This window comes from Zeus faber, assembly GCF_960531495.2.
Source record: "Zeus faber genome assembly, chromosome: 18".
Lineage (NCBI taxonomy): Eukaryota > Metazoa > Chordata > Actinopteri > Zeiformes > Zeidae > Zeus > Zeus faber.
This window is the reverse complement of record NC_137210.1, coordinates 17040492-17063027: the sequence shown is the minus strand read 5'-3', so window position 1 is coordinate 17063027 and position 22536 is coordinate 17040492. Positions and strand designations below refer to the sequence as shown.

The 22536-nt window shown below is 42.9% G+C and overlaps 1 protein-coding gene across 1 annotated transcript in view; it reads left to right on the top strand.

Moving 5' to 3' along the window:
- myo3b (myosin IIIB) overlaps positions 1-22536 on the top strand; it is a 52627-nt gene that overhangs the window by 17117 nt on the left and 12974 nt on the right. Inside the window, exons 14-30 of the mRNA XM_080018791.1 lie at positions 95-297; positions 375-473; positions 577-691; positions 945-1071; positions 1205-1415; positions 2257-2404; positions 3569-3722; positions 3925-4013; positions 4205-4334; positions 13328-13407; positions 15138-15158; positions 16396-16473; positions 17321-17526; positions 19332-19443; positions 20156-20318; positions 20809-20889; positions 22441-22528. Of these exons, the coding sequence (XP_079874917.1) occupies positions 95-297; positions 375-473; positions 577-691; positions 945-1071; positions 1205-1415; positions 2257-2404; positions 3569-3722; positions 3925-4013; positions 4205-4334; positions 13328-13407; positions 15138-15158; positions 16396-16473; positions 17321-17526; positions 19332-19443; positions 20156-20318; positions 20809-20889; positions 22441-22528 (2105 nt within the window). The remainder of the gene's footprint in view (positions 1-94; positions 298-374; positions 474-576; positions 692-944; positions 1072-1204; positions 1416-2256; positions 2405-3568; positions 3723-3924; positions 4014-4204; positions 4335-13327; positions 13408-15137; positions 15159-16395; positions 16474-17320; positions 17527-19331; positions 19444-20155; positions 20319-20808; positions 20890-22440; positions 22529-22536) is intronic.

Below are 22536 nucleotides of genomic sequence, written 5' to 3'. Positions count from 1 at the left end.
TTTTGTTGTAAATCGTCACGTCATAACGATGGCAGTCATCTCAGGTTTGTCTGTTGCTGAAACAGCGTGCTGCTGTCGTTGTTGTTGCTCGCAGGCAAACAATCGGACGCTGCGAGAAAAGATTCTGCAGGTGAACCCGCTCGTCGAGGCCTTTGGAAACGCCTGCACGGCCATCAACGACAACTCGAGTCGTTTTGGGAAGTACCTGGAGATGAAGTTCACGCCGACTGGCGCCGTCATGGGGGCAAAGATCTCCGAATACCTGCTGGAGAAGTCGAGGGTCATAAAACAGGCGGCGTATGTCATGCTTAACCCAGCCTCGCATTGTACGTTTGCTGCTCGGTCCACTCATGATTGTGTATGTTTCTCCACAGGGGAGAAAAAAACTTCCACATATTCTATTACATGTACGCCGGCCTTTACCACCAAGGTAAACTGAGGAGCTACACATTACCGGACAAGACGCCTCCCAGGTTAGCAATTCAGGCTACGTCTTTGGTTCAGTCACCTTTATAACCAAATACAACCATTATTTAAGCAGAACAGAATGTCTCACTGGTCACTTCCTATCCGCAGGTACATCGACAGCCAACACTGCAAGGTGATGCAGGACATTGTTTCGAGTAAACTGTACAAGGAGCAGTTTGATGCAATTCAGGACTGTTTCAGAATCATTGGCTTCACTGAAGAGGTATCCTGATGATTTTAACACATAAATAGAGCTGATATATTGTTTTAGGGCATATTTTTTTTCCAAAATAAATAAATGGTAAACAAAAATACAGAATAAAATCATCCAAATGACATGTACATTCTTGAGGTTTTTTTTGTAATCTTTGACATATTGTTATTTACTTATTACTTATTTCTCACGGGGTCGAATACAGTTAAATCGTATGTTACATACTCTCAAACGCATTTCTGTCTTGATTGTTATTTTTTAGGAAGTCAACTCCGTGTACAGAATACTCTCAGGGATTTTAAACATTGGAAATATTGAATTCACGGCCATCACGTCACAGCATCAGACGGATAAGAGTGAAGTGCCTAACCCCCAGGCCTTAGAGAATGGTGAGACGCAGTCGTGATTTAAGTGAATCAGTTAAATTCAATTAAATTAAGTGGAGCTCGTGTCTTATCGTTGATTTGCTGTCAGTTGTCTTTCTTAATCAAATCGATAATAATTGTCTGTGTGTCTCCTCAGCGGCGTCCCTTCTCAGCATCGGCCCCGAGGAGCTCCAGGAGGCCCTGACCTCGCACTGCGTGGTTACCAGGGGCGAGACCATCATCCGCACCAACACCGTGGACAAGGCCACGGACGTCCGCGACGCCATGTCTAAGGCCCTGTACGGACGCCTGTTCAGCTGGATCGTCAACCGCATCAACACCCTCCTGCAGCCCGACATGAATATTTGGTGAGAGTGGTGGTCGTGGTTTGGTGGGAGTATACGTCCGACATACCCTTGCCTTCGCTTCTGGTTGTCTCCTGCCATTAGCGTCTGTCTCTGTAAAAACTTTGTCGGCCATGAAGGGGAGTCGGCGGCGGAGGGGGACTGTGAAGAGCGTTGAGGTGGAAGCGAAAAGGCAGCGGAGAATATCAATGCCCCGAACGGCAGACAAGCGAAACAGCGGAGGAGAGGAGAAGTATAATAAATATTTGATACGAGTTACGTGCCGAGAAAATAATAATCCAGATGATTAAAAGGACTTCAGAGAGACTCTAAAGGGGTCGTTCATTGATCCAAAAGAATTCCCTTCATAAGCGTGAGCGTGGACTTGTCCGGGAATCGTCGTCTCAAAGACGTACAAAAGCCCCGGGTTCCTGTCTCCGCTCAAGTCGTCTGCTGGCTCTTTCTTATTGCCGTTAATAACCTGTTAGAGCGGGGATAAGGTGACCTCTGCGTGTCAGCGGATGATGACAGATCACAGAGAGAAGTCCAGATCAGATCAGATCAGAGCGGAGACTCTACGCTGGACTCGGGAATCCTGCAATTCCATTTGCATTCCACTTGTAAATGACTGTGGGCCAAGCTACGTCAACAAACACCCCGACGTTCCCAGTGACAGTTTGAAGGCTGATGTTTATGATTTGTTTTCTCGCCAGACTAGGCCAGTCAGACCAGAAATTCTCTATTTGGGTTGAAATGGCATTATCATTAAACTTTTATCAATCGACGTGGCCGCCGGGGAATTTGTTCGCTCCGTTACATAGAAGAATAACTTTGTTTGTCCCCCTTTTTCCCCCCTCCTTTGAAGTGCTGCTGAGTGTGGCATGAATGTTGGAATCCTGGACATCTTTGGATTCGAAAACTTCAAGAAGAACTCCTTTGAGCAGCTGTGCATCAACATCGCTAATGAGCAGATCCAGTTTTACTTTAACCAACACATATTCGCTCTGGAACAGGTGAGAGAGGAAGCGGCGAAGAAAGAACCGAATGAAACTGAATACAAATCTGTGTATTCACAGCATTGCAGCGTGGTTTGAAAGGAAGCCACCAAATAATGAAACTTATATATAAAGATATAGGCTGTAAAAATTTATATATATATTTTTTATAAATAATCATCCTATTGTTTTTGTGCTTACTAATCCTTCAGGGCAAAATTAAACAACACATTAAATATTTTTGCTTAAAGCAGATATGGATTCTTCATCCTCTTTACTCTCAACCAAATTACCCATTTCATTAATTTAGAGAGGTTGTTTGCGTGGGAGTGTTTTGTGTCTGTTTTCCTTGATGGAAATAATTAGACATTCATCAAAAAACGAATTCCATGACGCCTTTTTATTCAAGGGTTTACAATAACAATAAGTTATAACACTAACAGTAAGTGCAAAGGGGCAAAGAGCATATATGATATATGAACATAATATGCATATATTTTTCATTATTTCACAAATGTAAGAATTTCATGCTAAATTTGTATCATACTGGACCGTCTGAAAGTGGAATGTGAATATTTGTAGAAAAAGAAGGAAAGAAGAAAGCTTTAAATCTTATCAGAATGCAATTTGTATTTAAAACTGAACAATACATCTCAAAATATTAGACATTGCCAATACAAAATGTGTTTTACTATTGAAGAAATTCTATTGTGGAACGTTCTTCCTTGATACGGAAAAGCTTTGAGTTGGTGGGAGAGGGATTTGACATGGCAGCGATGCCTTCCATCTATTTGTATTGAGAAGCCGATTACTCCGAGTTGAAGACTTAAACATGAGGGCAGTTTACATCTATTGGTTCCACTTTACTAGTAAAATATACATTTAAAATAACTTTTTGATCTGGATTAAGTAGATGCAATGATATGATATTGCTGCCGGTTATTTGCAAATTGAAATAAATTATGAATTAGTAAGTGGCTCCATTTGTTATTGCAGGGCTGCTCTGTATTATGAATTCACAAAAACCTTTCCATAATTCTCTAAATTTCCAAATTTGCAGAGAGCTGCTGCATCTGTTTGGTGTTGATTACACCACCCACCTCCCCCCCAAAAATACCAAATTGTTTACCCCAGAGTGAATCATTAACTGTAGATTGTTCCACATTTGCTTGTTCGAATTAGATGGAATATCAGAGCGAAGGGGTCGATGCCAGTCTGGTGGAATATGAGGACAACAGGCCCATCCTCGACATGTTCCTTCAAAAACCGATGGGTTTGCTGTCGCTCCTGGACGAGGAGAGCCGCTTCCCGCAGGCCACCGAGCAGACACTAGTGGGTAAGACATGACGATGAGACATGACCAAGCTCCACATGTAGAATAATACTCAGTTACAACCCATGTGCCCAGACTTTACAAACATTTAAGGGCTGAGGGGATATATAACTTTTTAAGTCTGCTCATAGAGCCAATAGACAGGTACATTTGTATTCCAGGAGTATGGCGGTGAATAATGTATTTTTAAAATTAATTTCTGTAGATAAATTTGAGGACAATTTACGCTACAAGTACTTCTGGAGACCAAAACGTGTGGAACTTTGCTTTGGAATTCAGCACTACGCTGGAAAGGTATGAGATATTTTTATCACTATATTAACAAGCTCGGTGTTTTCTCTTTCAAGACAGTGGATTACTTCGATTTCATGTCCTAAAATAATAGATCATTTTTAATTTTCATTATCATTAAGTCTTCCAAATTAATTCTTGGTAGTTGATTGGATGTTCCCCCTTCTGAAAGGTTCACGTGTTGCCTTCCGCAGGTGTTGTATAACGTGAATGGCTTTTTGGAGAAGAACCGAGACACCCTCCCAGCAGATATTGTTGTGGTGCTGAGAACATCAGAGAACAGGCTGTTACAGCAGCTCTTCTCCAGTCCTTTGACAAAAACAGGTAGGCTTCAATCAGGGACAGACAGACCCGCACTAATGATATCCGTCTTACACCAGACCAAAATGGGGTAACAAGTGAGCATCACAAGTCAGACATTAGAGTCCAATAACAAACATGTCAGTTATTAAAGTGCCGATCCATAAATTGGTTGGATTAAACTGCGAATCACAGATCTCCCCATCGACTGAAGACGGTCAAATTCTTTCCTCGAAAGGTGCCCTCCTCTGATCGATTGATTTTTTTCACTTCAGGTGGTGGGGATATTTTTTCAGCCAAGGGTGATGTTCTTTTTTTGTAGAGATTCATCTATATCGTCCGTTCGACACTAGTTTATCAAGTTCATGCCTTCTTACACATGCCTAACATTTGCATTCTTGCCGGGAAAGGCGGACCCTGCCATCAGCAATGGAAACAGCAGATAGAGGAACACATGCATAACACAAATATATTGAAGAGCTGGGAAAAGCTTAAAAGGCACCAGCTAAAAATAATAATAAAATATGGAATTTTTTAACAAAATCATTTTACGCATTACCACCTTGAAGTGAAATGAAATTAAAATGTTCACTTTAATGGGTGAATTTTCGCATTCTGTAGGAGCGTGTTTAATGTCTCCGTCATATCGTTATGACCCACAACTAAGCACCTAAGTATGTTATGTAAGGGAAAAGTAATTGATCAGATTGGTTCCCTATTGCATGATACTTCAGAATCAGTATCTAGAGGGAAAAATTTGTATCGCTCCATCCGCAGCCTGAACAGAATGAAGTTTAAATTTTATACTTCTTCTCACCCCGTAATGCGAGCCATTGTCGCAAACTTTTCCGTGAAACCAACTTCTGCTGACAGCACATTGTTCGGGAAGTATTATGGTTTGATTTTTGTGCCCGGTGTCTTGTGCTTGTGCCGCCATTATACACGTTCAGGTAAGTGGGTTTTCCTAAAGACTCGGCTCTTTCGGCATCTCCTGGTCTCTCCTCATTCCAAGCCTCGATGCGACGTGCTCGGATAAATCTGCGGTCTCCATTATCTCTTGAGAGGCTCAGCGCTCTGCACGGAGCTCTGTTTTTATTTTCACTAAGCTGTCCCCCTTGGTTTCCCACTGTTCAATGCTATCTTCAGATTGTGGGTGCAGTGGGATATTTTTGCGATAAGGTTTCTAAATACCCAGGGGATGAAGAAAGTGTATTTAGAGAACACAAAAGGCAACTCTTCCCACCTCCTTTCTGGTGGGTGAATGTCGGTGGTAATATGCTCATCATTAGCCATGGCTGAGGCCTCCTGGTCACTGGACTTAGCTCAAAAGCCAATGGGAGTGTTAAAATGATCAGATTTCCCACTTCCTGCTTTATTTCAGCTAAGCCACGTTATGTGATCCACCTCCTTTTTTAGGAACCTGTAAATGCCCGCTTTTGGTTATAGATTAATTAAATGAGCTCCAATTCACAAAAGGCACCTTAGCCGAGCCTCCACCAGAAATCCAAGTGCTGTGTCTGTAAACTTCAATTTGAGATTGTGCCCACGGGAGCCTTCCACCAACTCCCTTCATTGCAATTAATGGCTGCCGAACAAAAAAAACAAACCCAAATTCATAGAAACTGCACTCGGAAGCGCTGAACAACAACAAAGTCATGCTGTTTTGTTTACCACTGTTGACAGATAATACTCTCCATTAGGTCTAAAAGCCTCTTAATTTTCATCATTCCACTGTACTTTAGGGCTATTCTGCCATGTGGTGTGGTACACCAGTTTTGGTAAATTATCTAGTGTTTCTAAATAAGAATCATTATGTTTGTGGTGCATGTTGAATTTCTAATGAATAACAGTTGATGTACAGTGGTTTTCTATGTAATTCCTATATCATATGTATGTCTCTCTGCGGTGGTCTCACTCAACTCTCTGCCATTTCTTTGGAGTTGGAGGTCCAATTTTCTTATTACAGCCCGTGAAACTGGAGATCATCTCATTAGATAGAAGCTACAAGGGACTCTGCTTCTTGCTTATCAATCCAGAAAAGCTGGAGCTCCCTTTTCACTAAGATACATTCGGCCTATAGGAAAATTATTAAATCTGCTCTTCGGGGTAAAATTGATCGGGGTGGGTGCAGGGGGTAATTTGCATTTTACTTCACATTATAGATTTACTGTTATCTGTGAAATTACCATTATCTTGGAAATCTGATGGAAATCAGATTTCGTCTGAATGATCTGGGTTCGCCTCCCCACTAAGTGGTGCACACTGCAGCCACTAGGGGTCACCCTTGTAGACCCTAGTTTGACATTTTGATTAAAGTGAAATGGTGAGGGGAACTCAAACCCCATACATGGGCAGGGGATGTTTAAATATGAAACCGTTATGAACAAAGATAATTCATTCAAACCAATGAATTGCCCTTGATTGTGCCCTACATACATTTAATTTGGGATTCATAACAGATTCTTAATCCTAAAAACTCTGCCATCTTCGACAGGACACAAGCCGCGCGCCTCAAATCTTTGAGTGGGGGACACGACGGTCTGAATATTGATGAGGAGGGTGACTTGAGGAGAGTAGGAAACGAGGAAGGCCCCCAGAAAAGTAAAAGGCTCCCTCGGAATGAATAGCGGCCCACTTGAGCACGCCAGAATGTGGGTGCTTGAAGCCTGGACATGTGGTGGTGTTTTGTCAGAGGAAATGGGATGTATTTGCATGGACAAATTCCTCAGAGCCGGGGCCTTTCCTAGATCAGTGGGATCTCGCCATCTCGGTGTTTGAATTGGCTCGGTAGGGCGCGACGGGGCCTTTGCTGGGGCCTCCGGTCAGAGTGTGTGTGTGTGTGTGTGTGTGTGTGTGTGTGTGTGTGTGTGTGTGTGTGTGTGTGTGTGTGTGTGTGTGTGTGTGTGTGTGTGTGTGTGTGTGTGTGTGTGTGTGTGTGTTACGGACCCCGGGGGCTTCTTGGCCCTGCTGCTTGTAGAGTAGCACATCTGCACACACATGCATGACACCTCCAGGGTGCCAATCCTTTTTCTCAGAACACAGAGCGAGTTAAACGATATGCTGCCATGTGTGCAACGCTTTGTCTGTAAATATGAGAAATGCACAGGTAATTTCCTGTAAACCGCTTTGTTAGTGTCTGATCTCCCAATTAACAATGTTCTTTTGGCTTGAATGAGCATTACATATAGGGTACACTTTTCCCAGTAGTAGTTTCAGTAGCAGTAGTTTCTCAGCAGTAAAGCACGACCATTGAAACATCAGGTAAAGCATAACCAAGGTGGAGCATTTAAAATATTTATGAGCTTTATCGAGAAACACTTGGATTGCACAATTTTGTTGCTTAGCAGACCAATTTTCTCTGTATGGACGGGCAGCTATTCTAAAACGCCACTACAGCATCCAAGCGCTACATCTTCTGAATTCTTCCATCAAATGATTTCCAGTGGTGGCTGAATTATAAATGTTGCTGGCTGCCACTAGAATGTCACAATGAGGTTTAATCCATACGGAGAAATCCCTGTGATACCTGGAACCTATTTCTGTTTTATGTCTGATTCTTAGCTTTAAAGGGGGCATTTTATGAAAAACTCACTTTTTCAATGCTAGCGCACGTACATTTGGGTCTCTGATGGGCCTCCTAACACACAAACTGTGAAATAAGGTTGTTGTGAGCTGCGTATTTCAGAAATTGGGTCATAAAACTTGCCATTCAGATTTGTAGCCCTTATGTACGTCATTCAGGGCATCAGTAGAATTAGAACTGCCCTCCATCTGAGTAATTCCGAAGCTAAGAGCTAAGCATGGGAAGTGCTCTGTTGGCTACGGAGACCAGCACAAATCTTTTAAAAGAAAGAGGAATTAATACCAACTGTCTGTGACAAAACTGCAAGTGATGGAAAAGTAACAATTTAAAAAACAGATTGCTCTATGTTTCTTTGTAAAAAAAAAAATAATAATAATAAAAAATGTTTAAAAAGCATACTGTAGATAGACTGTAGGCTGCGGCACACGATCCGCTGTGCGTTTCTCCAAACAAAACCAATAAATATAGTGTTTTTATTGAAGATGTATTGATTTTATTGATTTTTTTTACATTTCATTTTATCTTACGACATTTAAACGAAACAAAAATAAAAACGGTTGTGGTGAGCTGGTGTGGTATCGACAACAAAAGTGGGAACAAACTTTTGAATGAGGCCAAGGTCTAACATGAGTAAAGATTCAGAAACGGCATTGCTTATTTCTCGCCTCAAATTTGTTCAGAAACAACAACGACAACCCGGACGTTGTGCTCAAATCCCATAGGCTCACAGAACTAGTGGCCAGGCAGCTCTTTTATATTTAAACGGGATGGTTTAGAGGCATGTTAGAATGACTTGAATGCATAATCTCAGTGTTATTTTCAGCAGAAAACTAAAAAAAAAAAAAACATGTTTTGGGGACATCAGAGCCATATATCAACTTGTTGAAAAGGAGCATAATAGGTCCCCTTTAAAACAACAACCAGAAATGTAATCTGTTATGTCGTCAAGCGATAAAGCCAAAAATCCTGCTTTAATCCAATTCCATTCTTTAATCTGTGAATTTACTTACACTTATTTGGTGATTTTTAAAGTGAGGTTGATCTCACACAACCCAAAACAGGGTTAGTACAGTCAAACTACCCAGGGTACTCCATCTTGGCCTCCTTCTCTTTACCTACTCCTGGCTTCCTTACGTGGGAAATGTGTACGTGTACAAGTGGCACAGGACTTGACGACGGGGCGGGGTTTGTATGTGTTTTAACAAATCAACTATTTCACAACTTTTTTTTTTTAACGCTCACTCATTTTTTACCGCCTGTAGTTCCTAGACATCAGCCGATTTGGTTGTGAAGCAGAAATGTTATATTGTTCTCGCAAATAATCATGCAACTTCGCCTGTGTAAAACTTCTACATCTACAAGATGCCATAGACCCCCCTCCCCCCCGGCCCGCCTCCCCTTGTCTCTTGGTCTCTCTTTCACTGTCACTCTTTTTTCCTCCATCTCCTTTTGTCTCTCTCTCTCTCTCTCTCTCTCTTTCTCTTCCCCGTTTCTCTAGCCTTTCTCCTTTGCCCCCACCACCCACCCACCCTTCATTTGAAGAGATTCTCCTGTGAAAAACTGACAGCCTTCACCCGGCGCTGTGACATGTTTGCTCCTTTGTTCTCCCCCAGTGGAAGGCCTTTCATCCCAGTGGGCACATTCCACAGTCCTTCACCAGGGTGCCCCGCTATAGACCTCCACACACCGTCTTCCGAGAGAGACACTTACCAAGTAATACTTTTGTTCAATTTCTCCCCTAATCGCGCCGGTGGAGAATGTTTGGAGTCAGCAGCCGGATTTTTAAAGGCCCCGCACTTCAATGGCAAGCGGCAGAGTCCTCCTAAGTCACATGGTAGAACATCCTTTGATAAATGCGACACTGTGTTGTGTCACTAAAAGCCAATTACACCACGGTTTTTTTTTTATGATTGATCCGCTCTGACAGTAGTGGATGGCATTTAAATCAACAGCCCCTGGAGCCATCTCCAGGCATAAACGGCAGTGGTTATGGCGGGCGGGGAGGGTGGCAGAGGCTATGGGTGCTATAATCTCATTTGCTTGGTTGCTGAGTTGAGTTTATAGATCACATGTTTTCAAAAAAGCAAGCGGGAGAGATATCCAGCAAGCCTGTGCTCACTCAGCTCGGGAAGGCTGCTCCTTCCTCACAACTTTGATTGTCCCCCGTGTCGACAGCCCCGATCCGCAGCCTCTGAAGTACAAGGCGCACACTGGCACTTATAAAAGCATGTAGGGAGGTGTCATATTGAACGTGGGATTGCTTTTTAATCCCGAGCACATTGACTATTCTTGTCAATAGAACCCCAATACAACTGCCAGCTTGAGCTTTTTTTTTTTCCTGTAGGATACTCGCTGGGCTTAATTTTCAAAGTGAACGCACAGATGCCAAGGAAGGGTTTTTCTTTCTCCTCTCCTCCCCTCTCCCCCACTCAAACTCTCTCTGCGTCGATCCCGGCTGTCCATGCCAAGAGCAACATGCGTGAAGCAGAAGCGAACAGTGGGACGCTGCTCTACCGCCTGTTCCCTGACCGTATGCCATGCATTACCCCTCACCTGCTCCTCTCCTCCTGCTAGAACCTTCCCTGTCTTTAGCCTCCTTGTTTCGCCCCGTGAAGTACACGAGAAAATGAAGAATCGGTCTCACTCGTGGTACAAGCCGCTGTCTGTTTTTGTCAAACGAAATCGATCAAAAAACGGATTCCCTCAGATCCTTATATGCTGGACTGTGTTTGAATAATTATTTACTGCGTCGTGAGAGCACTTTTGTACTGTGTCTTAATAGCAAGGTTGTCTTTAAAGCCGGACAACACAGGAGCTCTCGTTCGGATCGCCATCTCCGCAGGGGAAAATCTTTGAGGATACTGACTATTAACCCGTGCTCTAATCATCCAGCCAGGAGGGGGCTATGAACTCGCGCGGAGAATGAATTAACACAACCCGCCAAGGAATACACGCAGGATAGCAGCGAGTGTCCGTTTGCGAGGCTTAGGTACAACTGTCACAGCCCCCCTCATCACTGTGCAGCTCCTTCATCTCCCCTTGATGGTGTCATGCAAGTGAGAGGCGTGAAAGCACAGTGACACTCCACGAGGCCGTTCCACCCGCAGCCTCTAATTCATCATGACAAATGTGCTCAGATGATCTGGCCCAGCAGCGCTAATGGGGAGAGGAGTGAGCGCTCTTCATTTGCACAAGACCCACTCCAATTAATCCAGCCAGCTTTACTCTGGGCTAATTGGAGCCAGGCCCTGCCTGTGCATGGGTAAGATACCTGACACACTTTAATGGCCCCTGTTCTCAGAGACGCGCACTTTTGTGTGTGTTTTTTTTTTTGTATGGATCATGCCAGTGGGGTCTTTCAAAGTTGTTAAATCTGCCCCTCTAATTCCAAACAAAAAGCTGCTCACAAGCATGCACCCATAAGGAGAGATTATAATATATATTTTTTTCATTTTGCCAAGTTTTATCATTTTTATTTTCCTTTCTTTTATTTTTACTACAAATCCCAATACCTTTAATATGTAATTGCATATTTTTATATTCGATAATGGATTCATGGAATAATTTTATTTGTGCTGTCTGTGAAATGCATTTCCATACAGATACTGTACAGTATATCATAATGTTGGAATGTCCTAGCAAAAATAAAAAATAAATGTGAATAAAAACTGGCTAAAAGGGCTAAAATCTATATCATTAGTTACAAGAGTGGTTGAATCCTTTGATGTGCTCTTAAATCATACAGTATGTTGTTAGCTGGCTTGACCACAGCTGTGTGTGTGTGTGTGCGCGCGTGTGTGTGTTCATGCGTGTGTGTGTGTGTGTGTCTGTGCGTGTGATCAGACAACACATTCCTTTGGCCTGAGATGAAGCCTCTGGCACAAGTTCGATGTTCTTTGTTTCTAAACTTAGAAGTGATCTGCCTCTTAATTAATTCACCATAAATAGATTTTTATCACCCAAGAGATTCCAAATGTTAAAATAATGATTGTCCGCTTCTGCATACTCGCAATGTCTTTTGGGAAAAGAAAGACCCATTGATTTGGCCAAGTTGTTTTAGGGCTAATCGCCATTGCCATCAGCACATATCCATAACGGTTTACCCAATTTTATAAAAAGAAAATATATGTAGGTAATATTATATCTGCTGTATTTAAGGTATTTTGTACCTGTGTGAGGTGTAAAATTAGCAACATTTGTTTGCCTGTCAGTCAAGCTTGCGCTTAAAGAAAAACAAAGGTTTCCCTACTTGTTATACACTGTTGCCTGGGTAATGCCGCCTCCTCTGTCTGCAGACATATTTTTCTAAAGGTGTGTGTGGCACATCTGCGCAGCTATTGTTTATTCATGGAGTAAACCCTTTGAAATGTGTTAAGATACTTCCCACTCATTATAAAAATCCTGCCACCCATGGATTAGGACTTTGATGTCACCAATCCTGCTTCAAAGGCTTCTTTCAGTGCTATTAATCACAGTTTAGCCTCTGAAGATATAGCCAGAGAAAACATTTGGACATCTTGTGCAGAAACTTTGAAATGTTCAGACTGTCTTGCATATGCTACGTTTATATCTTTTCCGCTGCGTGTGGGGCTGTAGGACTGCTGTGCATGCAGCTGTGCTCCTGAGTCCATGGGATTGGGCTCAGATTTAGGATCCCTCTGCACAGGCTCCCATAGTGTGCTGTGACATGATTGTACTGAAGGCGGTTCAGCTTCGCAGTTCACGTTCAAACGCTACTCGTCCTTTGTCTTCAACATTTAGTGCAAAGTTACAATGCCGTTACTGTTCACATTGTGTTCAATAGCCAAATTTTATAATTTACTCCCAATAGTACGAAAGGTGGAATTATAGAAACAATTTTATAATAGGTGTATTTGTTCAAAGATCCATGAGGCTGTTTGTCAAATAATCCCATATTTGATACTTTTTTTTTAAGCTGGCACTTTTTAAGAAACAGCCATTCTATGAATTTGCATTATTCATGTGCTCCTCCATATCCTGTTTCCATTGCTGGTGGCGCGGTCCGCCTTTCCTGACAAGAATGCACTGAACGTGTGCGTGCTCGAAGTGAGAGGCAGCCATGGTGAATTTGATAACGCAGCGTAGCTAGTTGTGGTTGGTAAACCGTCGATATGGATGAACATTCAGAAAAAAGATCAGCACCCTTGGGCGAAATATGCCTACCGCCAGGAAAAAAAAAACAACAGCAAATCAATCGATGAGAAGAAGGCTTACTTTCAAGGAAAGAATTTGCCGTTGAGGATTAGCCCAGATGTTGGAAAAAAAACAAAAACCGCTGCAGGTTCAAACTGAATTCTGTAAATTGCAATGTAGTCCACCTAACACAGATGATCTTATGGATTGGCACCTTAAAGCACTTCTAATTCAATTTTCTCCCTTTCATCTTGCCGTATCCGCTCTGTGCTCTGAATAGGTAATCTGGCAACATCACGGGCGAGGGTCACTGCTGCATCAAGGTCTCTGCCGCCCCAGCTCAGCTCAGGACGCAGCAAGGTAGGCTCCTATACACCAAGACATCTTCCTGGAGAGCCTGTGCTGTGAGGCAAGGCAATCTCCGTTGTTTTTGCTATTTGGCTTGTGGTGCTGCAGCATTGCCATCTGACATTTGCAACTTTATTTGTTGTAATGTTGTGAATTGTAATAAAAGATGCATTTCTATATAGGCTACAGTGAGAAAATCAGTTGATGATTTCATTGGAGTCAGCAATATCTTGATAACTATAGCACCGCTTTTGTTTGTATGACATGTGTTAACCCTTAGTTGGGGACTTTCTGGCTGTTCCACAGTCTAGAATGAAAACTAAAGGTGACAACCTGTTTTACACCAGAGCTGCCAGGCTTGAAGTGCCCTGCCTGACAAAATTTTAGCAGAATCAGTAATTCATACCATTTTCACATAACATTTGCGGGTTGACCCGGGTTTAAAAAAAAACGGGTCAATCGCTAAAAATAGGCAATTGACACCTTTCCCATTGCCAGAAGAAACGCCGTTATTTTCTGGGGTGTCTCGTTCTACGTCATGAACACGCCGGAAAAGGGGCGTGTCATGGCGCCAGTGTGATTGGGAACACAACAGTGGAGGAGAGAGCAACTTAAACAAACAACATAAAACTGTAAAACTTGGAAGAAGAAAAAAAGTATTTTGAGCCGTTCAAAGGAATGGGATCGTTCACGAACGACTCAACACTACAGTAGAAGCAGCCCTGCAGGGATACTCCATGCCGTGCACGGATGGAGATACCGAGCCGGTCCTCCAACGGCGGGGAGCGGGGACCGGCTCGGGGCGATCCCTGAGTGACTCGGAGTCCGGCAGGGAGCGTGGGGGTTCTCCGCTGTGGTCCCCACATTTCATGGTCCCCCGTGCACGAGTCATTAACTTCTGATTTTGATTTTGGATTCTAAATGGGGAATTGAATGATGGAATGATACAAGAATATTCCTGTCTATTCATGCGGCAGCGTCCGGAACCCCAAGGCGCGTCACATTGCGCAGGTAAATGGGGCAAAATTAGTTTGTTGACCCATGTGTCCTGTTTACATCAGAGGTGGAGCCGATTAAAACCCGGGTCTGTTGCCAGGTGATTTGACCCGGGACTGAGACACGGGTTTTTCCTTTCCCACTGGTGACAAATGCCGGATGTTAGCGGGTGCTCCCAGGTTTTTAGTGCAGTGGGAAAGCGTATATATAGATCGCTTCTTAAAACCCATTTTTACTGACTTACTTTCACCTCATGTCCTTTTATCTTTTCTTATTTCATTTTTATTTCAATTCCATTGTGCTTCTACTCTGCCCGTCAAAGTTAATACACATTTTACACATTAGTTTTGTTCAAGCTACTTTAGTACTCTACTACTACTTCAGTAGTATATATAGAGTTTGGTTGGTTATTTCTGGATGGATTTGTTGAAATGATGCAGACTGACCATAACCTCCACACTCTCACTTACCAACACACAGTTTTTTTTGGATCATCTTCTATGTCTTTTATGGTATTTTAAGGGGAAGCATCTGGTCAAATCATAATGTGAACAGGCTACAGTTAAAAATTTAAATTGATTTTACTCAACCTACTCTGTTATTTGTTGGTTTAAATGAAAGCCTGCTACTGTTGTTATTTGGCCATGTTTATCTCCTTAAATGGAACTGAACTTTGAATCGGAGTGTCTCTCCCCTCTGTCCCTTTTTATTCTTCATTTTTCTATATCAACGCATGCTGTACTCAGACCCCCACATACCTGCTGAAGGTAAGATTCCAGAGGAAATAAAAGTAGATCTTTCAGTGATACAAAATCATATTTTAGAATTACAGGAAGAACTTCGGTATATTGGATGTCAGAGCAGCACTGTGACCTTATTTTATCAGTTGCAAAGTCCCAGTTATGAGTTTAGGACTATAATTTTCTATTCCATTTTTCATTCACCTTTTCATACAACTTTCAATAAGGTTTATCAAAAAAGTTTGTTTTTTCACATCCTGTCTGACACACGTATGGCGTTGCAATATATTGAAATACTAATGCCTTATGTTGATTGTTTAATATAACATGATCAATTAAATCAACATCATTTTATATTTTATATAACAATTCATATTTTGAAATATAACACATTTCAGAAAATAAATCCTTTGGAACCGAGTCAGAAATCTGACTTAAAATAATATATGTTAAACTTCCTTTCAGTGGCCACAGAGTACTTGTATAACGAGGGTGTGGAATGATTGATGTAAAATGCATGCTGTCTAGTCCTGATCAAAGTTGTAATTGAAGCATACAAAAAGTTACCAGTACAAACAGATTAAAGCAGCGCGACCACATATCTCGCCCGTGTTTGAACAGTCGATGCGAGCCCCAGATAACGGTTTCCACCGCCTCTGAGACATCAAACGGTCTATAGGTGGCCGCTTCCTCTTCAAGTTATTCAGAGAGCGTTTGACATACCTTTCCCTCAGTGCAAGGATAAAATAAAGTATTAAGTTATGCACTTTGCTATGTAGACTTGCAATAAAATATTTATTGCGTCATTAATTTTGATGAAGCCATGAACTGAGAGGACCATTAGAATGCTTATATTGTGTCCTCGTTAATCTGTCGTCTCACTGACTATCTTGCTGGTGACGGCTAGCCTCATTATTCAGAGTGTTCTGCAATTTTCCCATGCCCCACAGCAGTGGAGATCTATTCTCTAGATTGTTAGCTGTAAGTGTTTATGGTGCTATGCCGTGCATATTGCACAGTTAATACAACAGTGTGTTCTCAACTGCCCCACTAAGAAGAAGGTAAGATGCTGCGATAATACCTTTATCTTCTCCAAGCTCGCTGAGAACATCAATCGGGGGAACGAAAAACAAAAAAAAAATAATAAACTCACACAAACCTAATTGGCATTCTGTTACATCTTCAGAGTAGCTGGTACTGTAGCTGTCTAGTTTCAGCTTTAATTGAGGCCGCTGCGCGTTGACCTGTCGCTGCCTACACCTAGGTAGACACCATGGAGATGATGCGTCATCCGCACGAAACCACCAACATGAGGAGACAGACGGTGGCCTCCTATTTCCGCGTAGGTACCATTACTATGTATGTACTCAGCTATCCTCACGCCTACAGTGTCTGTAGAATATTCTTCTCATATGTGTGTTGTAGCTGCGTGCATTCGAGACCATGGTTTCCTGACCAAATGCTGAAATGCTATCCTTATTTCTATTTCTTTTAGTGACCTCTGTGAATATAGGCATATAAGGCTGCAAATGGTTCTTGGAAGATTACCGGTATACAGTATGCGTTTACCCTGGAGGCCTACACAGATTATTTAATCACCGTAAACCCAAAGCTCCACTCCGAGACATGTCATAGACAGTTTTAAAAAGATAATTTGATTGAAGCACGGCACCTAAATACATTAGCTGTTGTTAATAATACATAAAAAATGTCAGTTACAGTTAGATTTTTTTTTTATATTTTATAAGTTAATAAAAGTATGCACTTTGTACTATGAAAGTATATATCATGTTCTTGGACTTTGATATCAAAATATAACTTTTAAGTAATTTGCAACTTCAATATTTCAATAACAATATATAATATAAACACTATAATATAAATATAATGACACAATCATATTTAATAACATTATAATAATGATATAATAATTGAGTAAGTAATTTAGTTGTTATCCATGTCCATATTATTGTCTATATACTGTATATGTATTCGTCCTCGACATTTAGCGTATTTTGTATATTTTTGTGTATCTGTTTCTCTTTTTTCCTTTTTTAGAATGTTAAGCTTTTTTTTTTAAATGCTAATTGTCTGTACAGCAACTGATCTTATCGAGACAAATTCCTTCTATAGGTTCCCCCCTGTATTTGGAATGATAAAGCTTCATTGTCTTCCCTTTGCATCTGCAGTACTCGCTGATGGACCTGCTGTCCAAGATGGTGGTGGGTCAGCCGCACTTTGTGCGCTGCATCAAACCCAATGATGACAGGCAGGCGCTACGCTTTTTTAAGGAGAGAGTGATGGTGCAACTGCGCTACACCGGCATCCTGGAGACGGTGAATATCCGCCGGCAAGGCTACTCCCACCGCATCCTGTTTGAAGAGTTTGTCAACAGGTAACAGTAGCACAGATCTCTGCAGAACCCCCGTCCCGCCCCCAGCACCACCACCTCCCATGTGCAGCCCACTCACGCTGAGCGCCGACACAACCCCAGAGATAGAAGGAAACGAGTGCACCATGCTCTACATCACACAAAAACACAGGTTCCTTAATTAGAAAGGAGTAAAACTTGAGCAGAGCGCAAGGCTGACTAATTGGCCGTCATTAGCGATGGTGGAAGACTACATCAACTCTCTTAACTGGGAGGAAACGTCGGTCGAGGAAATAAGGCTCAAATTCAAACAGGGAGGAACCGTAATTAAAAGGGGTGATCCGTTTTAATGGATTTCATTTGATTATTCATGAAAAATTTGTTCGTATGCTCGGTGTCCTCAAAAAGTCAGCCATCATCTTCTTTTCCTTTGGCGTCGCGTTGTTGCGCTTATTATTTAAAGGATGCCATCATTAGTGCTGCTATATAGGGATGTCATTTATTTTTTTGATAATAGTTTGCAAGTTTTTAACATGTTTTTTTTTTTCTAAAGGTCTGTCAGATACATGACTCCTTGCCCAAGATTCGAAATATCAAGTTAACCTGAAGAACTCACTCAAGGTCCATGGGAAAAATGCAAGGAAACTTATGTTTGATCAATTAGCCTTTGAAAAATATTTCGGGCACCTCTAATGGGAGAGGCTTTAAAGATGATATGAAATGTAATTAACTTGGGCTTGTGGCCTGTGAAAAAACGCTTTGAGATGGCTGGCTAGGCTACTTCCTCTAGAGAATCTAAAAAGAATTCCATGCTCAATTTTGGTGAACTGGAACCCACAGTGACCACATGGTGGTTATTCGTGTGTGCTAATTTTTGCTCAGACTCCTCATGAGTGCATTTCAGGCTTTAGCTCAACATTCAACACCTGACTTGATAATTTATTAACGCCGAAGATCTGTCCATGCAGTGAGTGTGTGCGCTGTCCATCTCTACTGTATGTTTGTCTGTTTCGCTGTCTTTCTGTCTGATTATGCACGAGAGCAGGTACATTAATATAATTCATCTTCACACCAGGTTGCATCCTTGCCATTAAACCCACATTATCCCTCCCAAGCCAGTAAAAAAAGTTGCACCGGCAGACCGAGCGGCTAAACTGCACCTTTAGTGAAAACCGATTTAAATTTGTGCTCTTCATATCAAAGGCTTGTCTGATGTTGCCAAGGAGCGCTTTGTATTTACCATCAAAGAAATAACAGGTATCAACAGGAATTAGAATGAAAGGTGTAGACTGAGGTGGGGGGAAAGGAGTTCAAAGAAGTTTTTCTTCGTGTTGTTTTTCCACTTCTTTGACCAGCGCCGCAACGCAGGCATGAACCAGCACTTTGGGAACCCTGATGTCCCTGCGCAAACAATTAGAGCCACCTTAATATACCGTCCTATGCCGGTATTTTTTAATTACCAGAAGCGGAACGGTTCACAACCCCCGACGGAGAGCGGTGAACCTGCCGAGGGTTCTGATGCACACCCACACGCCCGGCTGATGGCCATCCTCCCTGGTCATTGAAATCGGAGACTATCATCTATTCAAAAGGGCTCGAACAAAAGGCCACTGTTGAGGGGTCACGAGCAAGGCTCTCCTCTTTGTTCGACCCAGAGCAGCCATGTTTCACCGGCGTGGGGGAGTTGAAATTGCAGTTAGAAAATCAGCGTTTGAAATACCATTTTTGAAGTTGCATGGACTAAGGGGCCTTAGATTTTCCTCTGTGCTCTTGAAGTGCCACAGCTAGTTGAAATAATTTCTCTTTTATCCCTTTGCACTTTCTATTAGATATTACTACCTTGCCTTCCGGGCCCACCAGACTCCCGAGACCAGCAAAGAGAACGCCGTTGCCATATTGCAGCAGGCCAAGTTAGAAAACTGGGTCCTAGGGAAAACCAAGGTAACAGGGTAATGATTTCATTTCAGAGTTCTTGTGCAGAAGCCATCATTAACGCAGCGAGTGATTCAAGACGAATATTTTCAATTTGTATTTCACATTAAGTCGTGCCACTATTGCTACAGCATCATCAAGAAGAAACAAGTATTTGGTAACAGGTTGCTAGTGTGAACGGATAGGTTTTTTTTTCTCTCAACCCGGGTCATATTAAAATGTCTTTTCACCAACAGCCTTTTGATAGAGTGAGAACCTTTCCGGCAACCGAATGGATCAACCACTGTAGCCTTCAAATCATGATGAATGCCCTGATTCCAAAAGGGCGAGCCCTCGGAACATTCACACACATTTCGTATGGTGCCTAAAACGAGTTGTCACGTCATCACCACGTGTCAATACGCATCGTACGGCATTTTGTTGTTCAGTACCGTAAATGCGTCTCAATGCCATTTCACAAAAACATTGACATTTCACTGCATATATGTATGTAAGTATGCATATGTATGTGACGAATAAACCTCTTGAATCTTGAATGCGCCGAAAAGCGTCACATTTTAAATAAGGACCTTTCTTCATTTGCTTAAAGGTAAAGGTAATACCGTAATTCAATAGCTCTCTCAGTATAACAACAGCTATCGGAGAAAATAAGGTCTGTGCAACTGCAATTCGTGCAAGAAAAAAAAAAACATCCTTAAACTTTTGCTACACCGTGTGTCAGGTGTTTCTGAAGTACTTCCATGTGGAGCAGCTGAACCTTCTGCTGAGAGAGGTGATAGCCAGGGTGGTGGTGATCCAGGCATACACTAAGGGCTGGCTGGGGGCCCGGCGCTATCGCAAGGAGAAGCAGAAGAGGAGCCACGGGGCCACCATCATCCAGTCAGGTAGAGCAACGAACGACACGCCCATAGCGACAAAGAAAACGGGGACAAACAAGTGTTTACACTCGGTTTACCTTGACGCGTCCTTGTTTTTCTATAGAAAGAATTGTTGGAAATTATAAAAGGGCCCGTCAAAGGCACATTATGATTCAGCCTTTACTTTGTGTTTGGTCGCTTATTGATCACAAAGGTGCGACGCTCTAGTGACTTTGACCTGTGATCTCTGAATCCCCTCCAGAACTAGATTGTCCCGGCCAGTGTTGATGAAAGAGATGGGTTTGATAACCACAGCTTGACCCAGAGGAGGCTAAGAGCAATGCTTCAGCAGAGACAATAAGACCTCAGAGAGTTCAAAGGGATCTCTCCCACTGCCACCTGCGTTAGAAGTAGGATCTAGTGTAGCGTGCGCAGTCTATATTGTTTCGCAGTGGTGGGTCCCCGGGATGCCGTTGTGTTTCTCCCTCTCGCTTACACGGCCTCTCGTCCTCTCCAGCCTGGAGGGGCCATGTGGCCCGGCAAAACCTCCGGCAAGTAAAAAACGAGAGGGAAGCGGCCGCCGTGCGGATACAGTCAGGTAGGGAGTTTTTTTTCCTTCAGAGGTTCACACACACACACACACACACACACACACACACACACACACACACACACACACACTGTACATTTAAAGGTAAACCCCTGGAACCTCTTGTAAAGCCTTGTGTCCGGTAAAAATACGTTTTCAAAAGGAAAAAGGAATAAAGGCCTAAAAACCTTTTTGGCTTTGTGAAACACCTTTTTGATCTCAATGAGTGGCCCGCGAAACAGTAATAATTAATTAATAATGCATAAAGAAAAGCTTTTGAAAGTTTGGGCAGCATTTGGTCCCCATGTTTCAGAAGAACAGCGCATACTGAGATCCTTTTTTCCTTTCATCTCTTTCCCAGTAAAGGCAAGAGAGGGGCTTATCCCTTCTGTTTCCTCACCACTTCCTCTCTCAAATTCCTGGCCTATTACACAGCTCTCGCATACCAGAAACAAGATGCCTTTTTATACTGTCAACCTTTTCATCTGAAATGTAAATTAATTCTTACTCAGTGTGCCTTGACGAAGATCAAAGTGGGCACATTAACCTTCCTGGGTCTCCCTCCCCTCCCCGGTCCCTCCCCTGAGCCTCTCACTGGAGGACAAGGGGAGGGTGCCAACAGGGGCAGGGGAGAGGAGGGCTGGGGGAGGAGATCTGGCATTGTTTCCCCTCGGTTCTCCTAAGGGCTCCCCTCATCTGGCACATGGGGCATGTCAGCGGCCTGCACACCTTGTGTAAATGTCCTCCATTATGGCCCTCGTAAATAATGCGACGAAAGGGGGTAAATAGGGTTTTGGTGTGAGAAAAGTCCGCCCTCCTCCACCGTGTCACGCCTGCCTTTTTTTCTTTAGAGAAGTGTGTGTGTGCGTGTGTGTATGTGTGTGTGTGTGTGTGTGTGTGTGTGTGTGTGTGTGTGTGTGTGTGTGTGTGTGTGTGTGTGCGTGTGTGTGTGCGTGTGCGTGTGGGCACTGGGGGTCTTGGGGAACCTGAACCTGACACAAGTGTGGGGCCTCAGCCCCCCGCATCAGAACACTTCAGCGCATTCACATTGTGTGTTCTCTGCAGCTTATAGCCTTTGAGGTGGGCTGCATTTGCATTCTGAAAATAAACAGATGCCTTTCAAATGTATGAGCCTGGTGGCTTCTCAGATCTCGGTAGGGCCTGGGGGACACGCTCACCATCGATCAGATTAGACCATGCAAAATACAGCCCTGGCTCAACAATGCACTTGAGCGTTATTTTCCTGTGCATAAAAATGTACAAGTGCAACACAAAGGCTATTGACTACCATTGAGTAACTCAGAGCGCTCTGTTTAGCATCATTCACAGCCCGGTCGCGTCAATAACAGCATTTTCTATATCCATATAATACACCTTTTCGCTTTTTGCGTGCAAATGCTACTTTCAGTAGAACCTGCTGTTGTGACATATTATTGTCATCTGTGTTAATTGCTGCAGCTTCACTTGCTCACTGCCAGAGTGGTGTGAGTGTAAATATTGGTTCATGTCTTCGGAGGGAGGGAAAAACGGTTCATCCAACAGCTTTTGTTGCCTCTTCAGTTTACAGGGGCCATCGTGTGCGTCGGGAACGGGGGCTCCAGAGGCGCCCTAAGGCTGGAGAAAAGACCACCGAGGAGGAGCATGCTCGGTACTTTT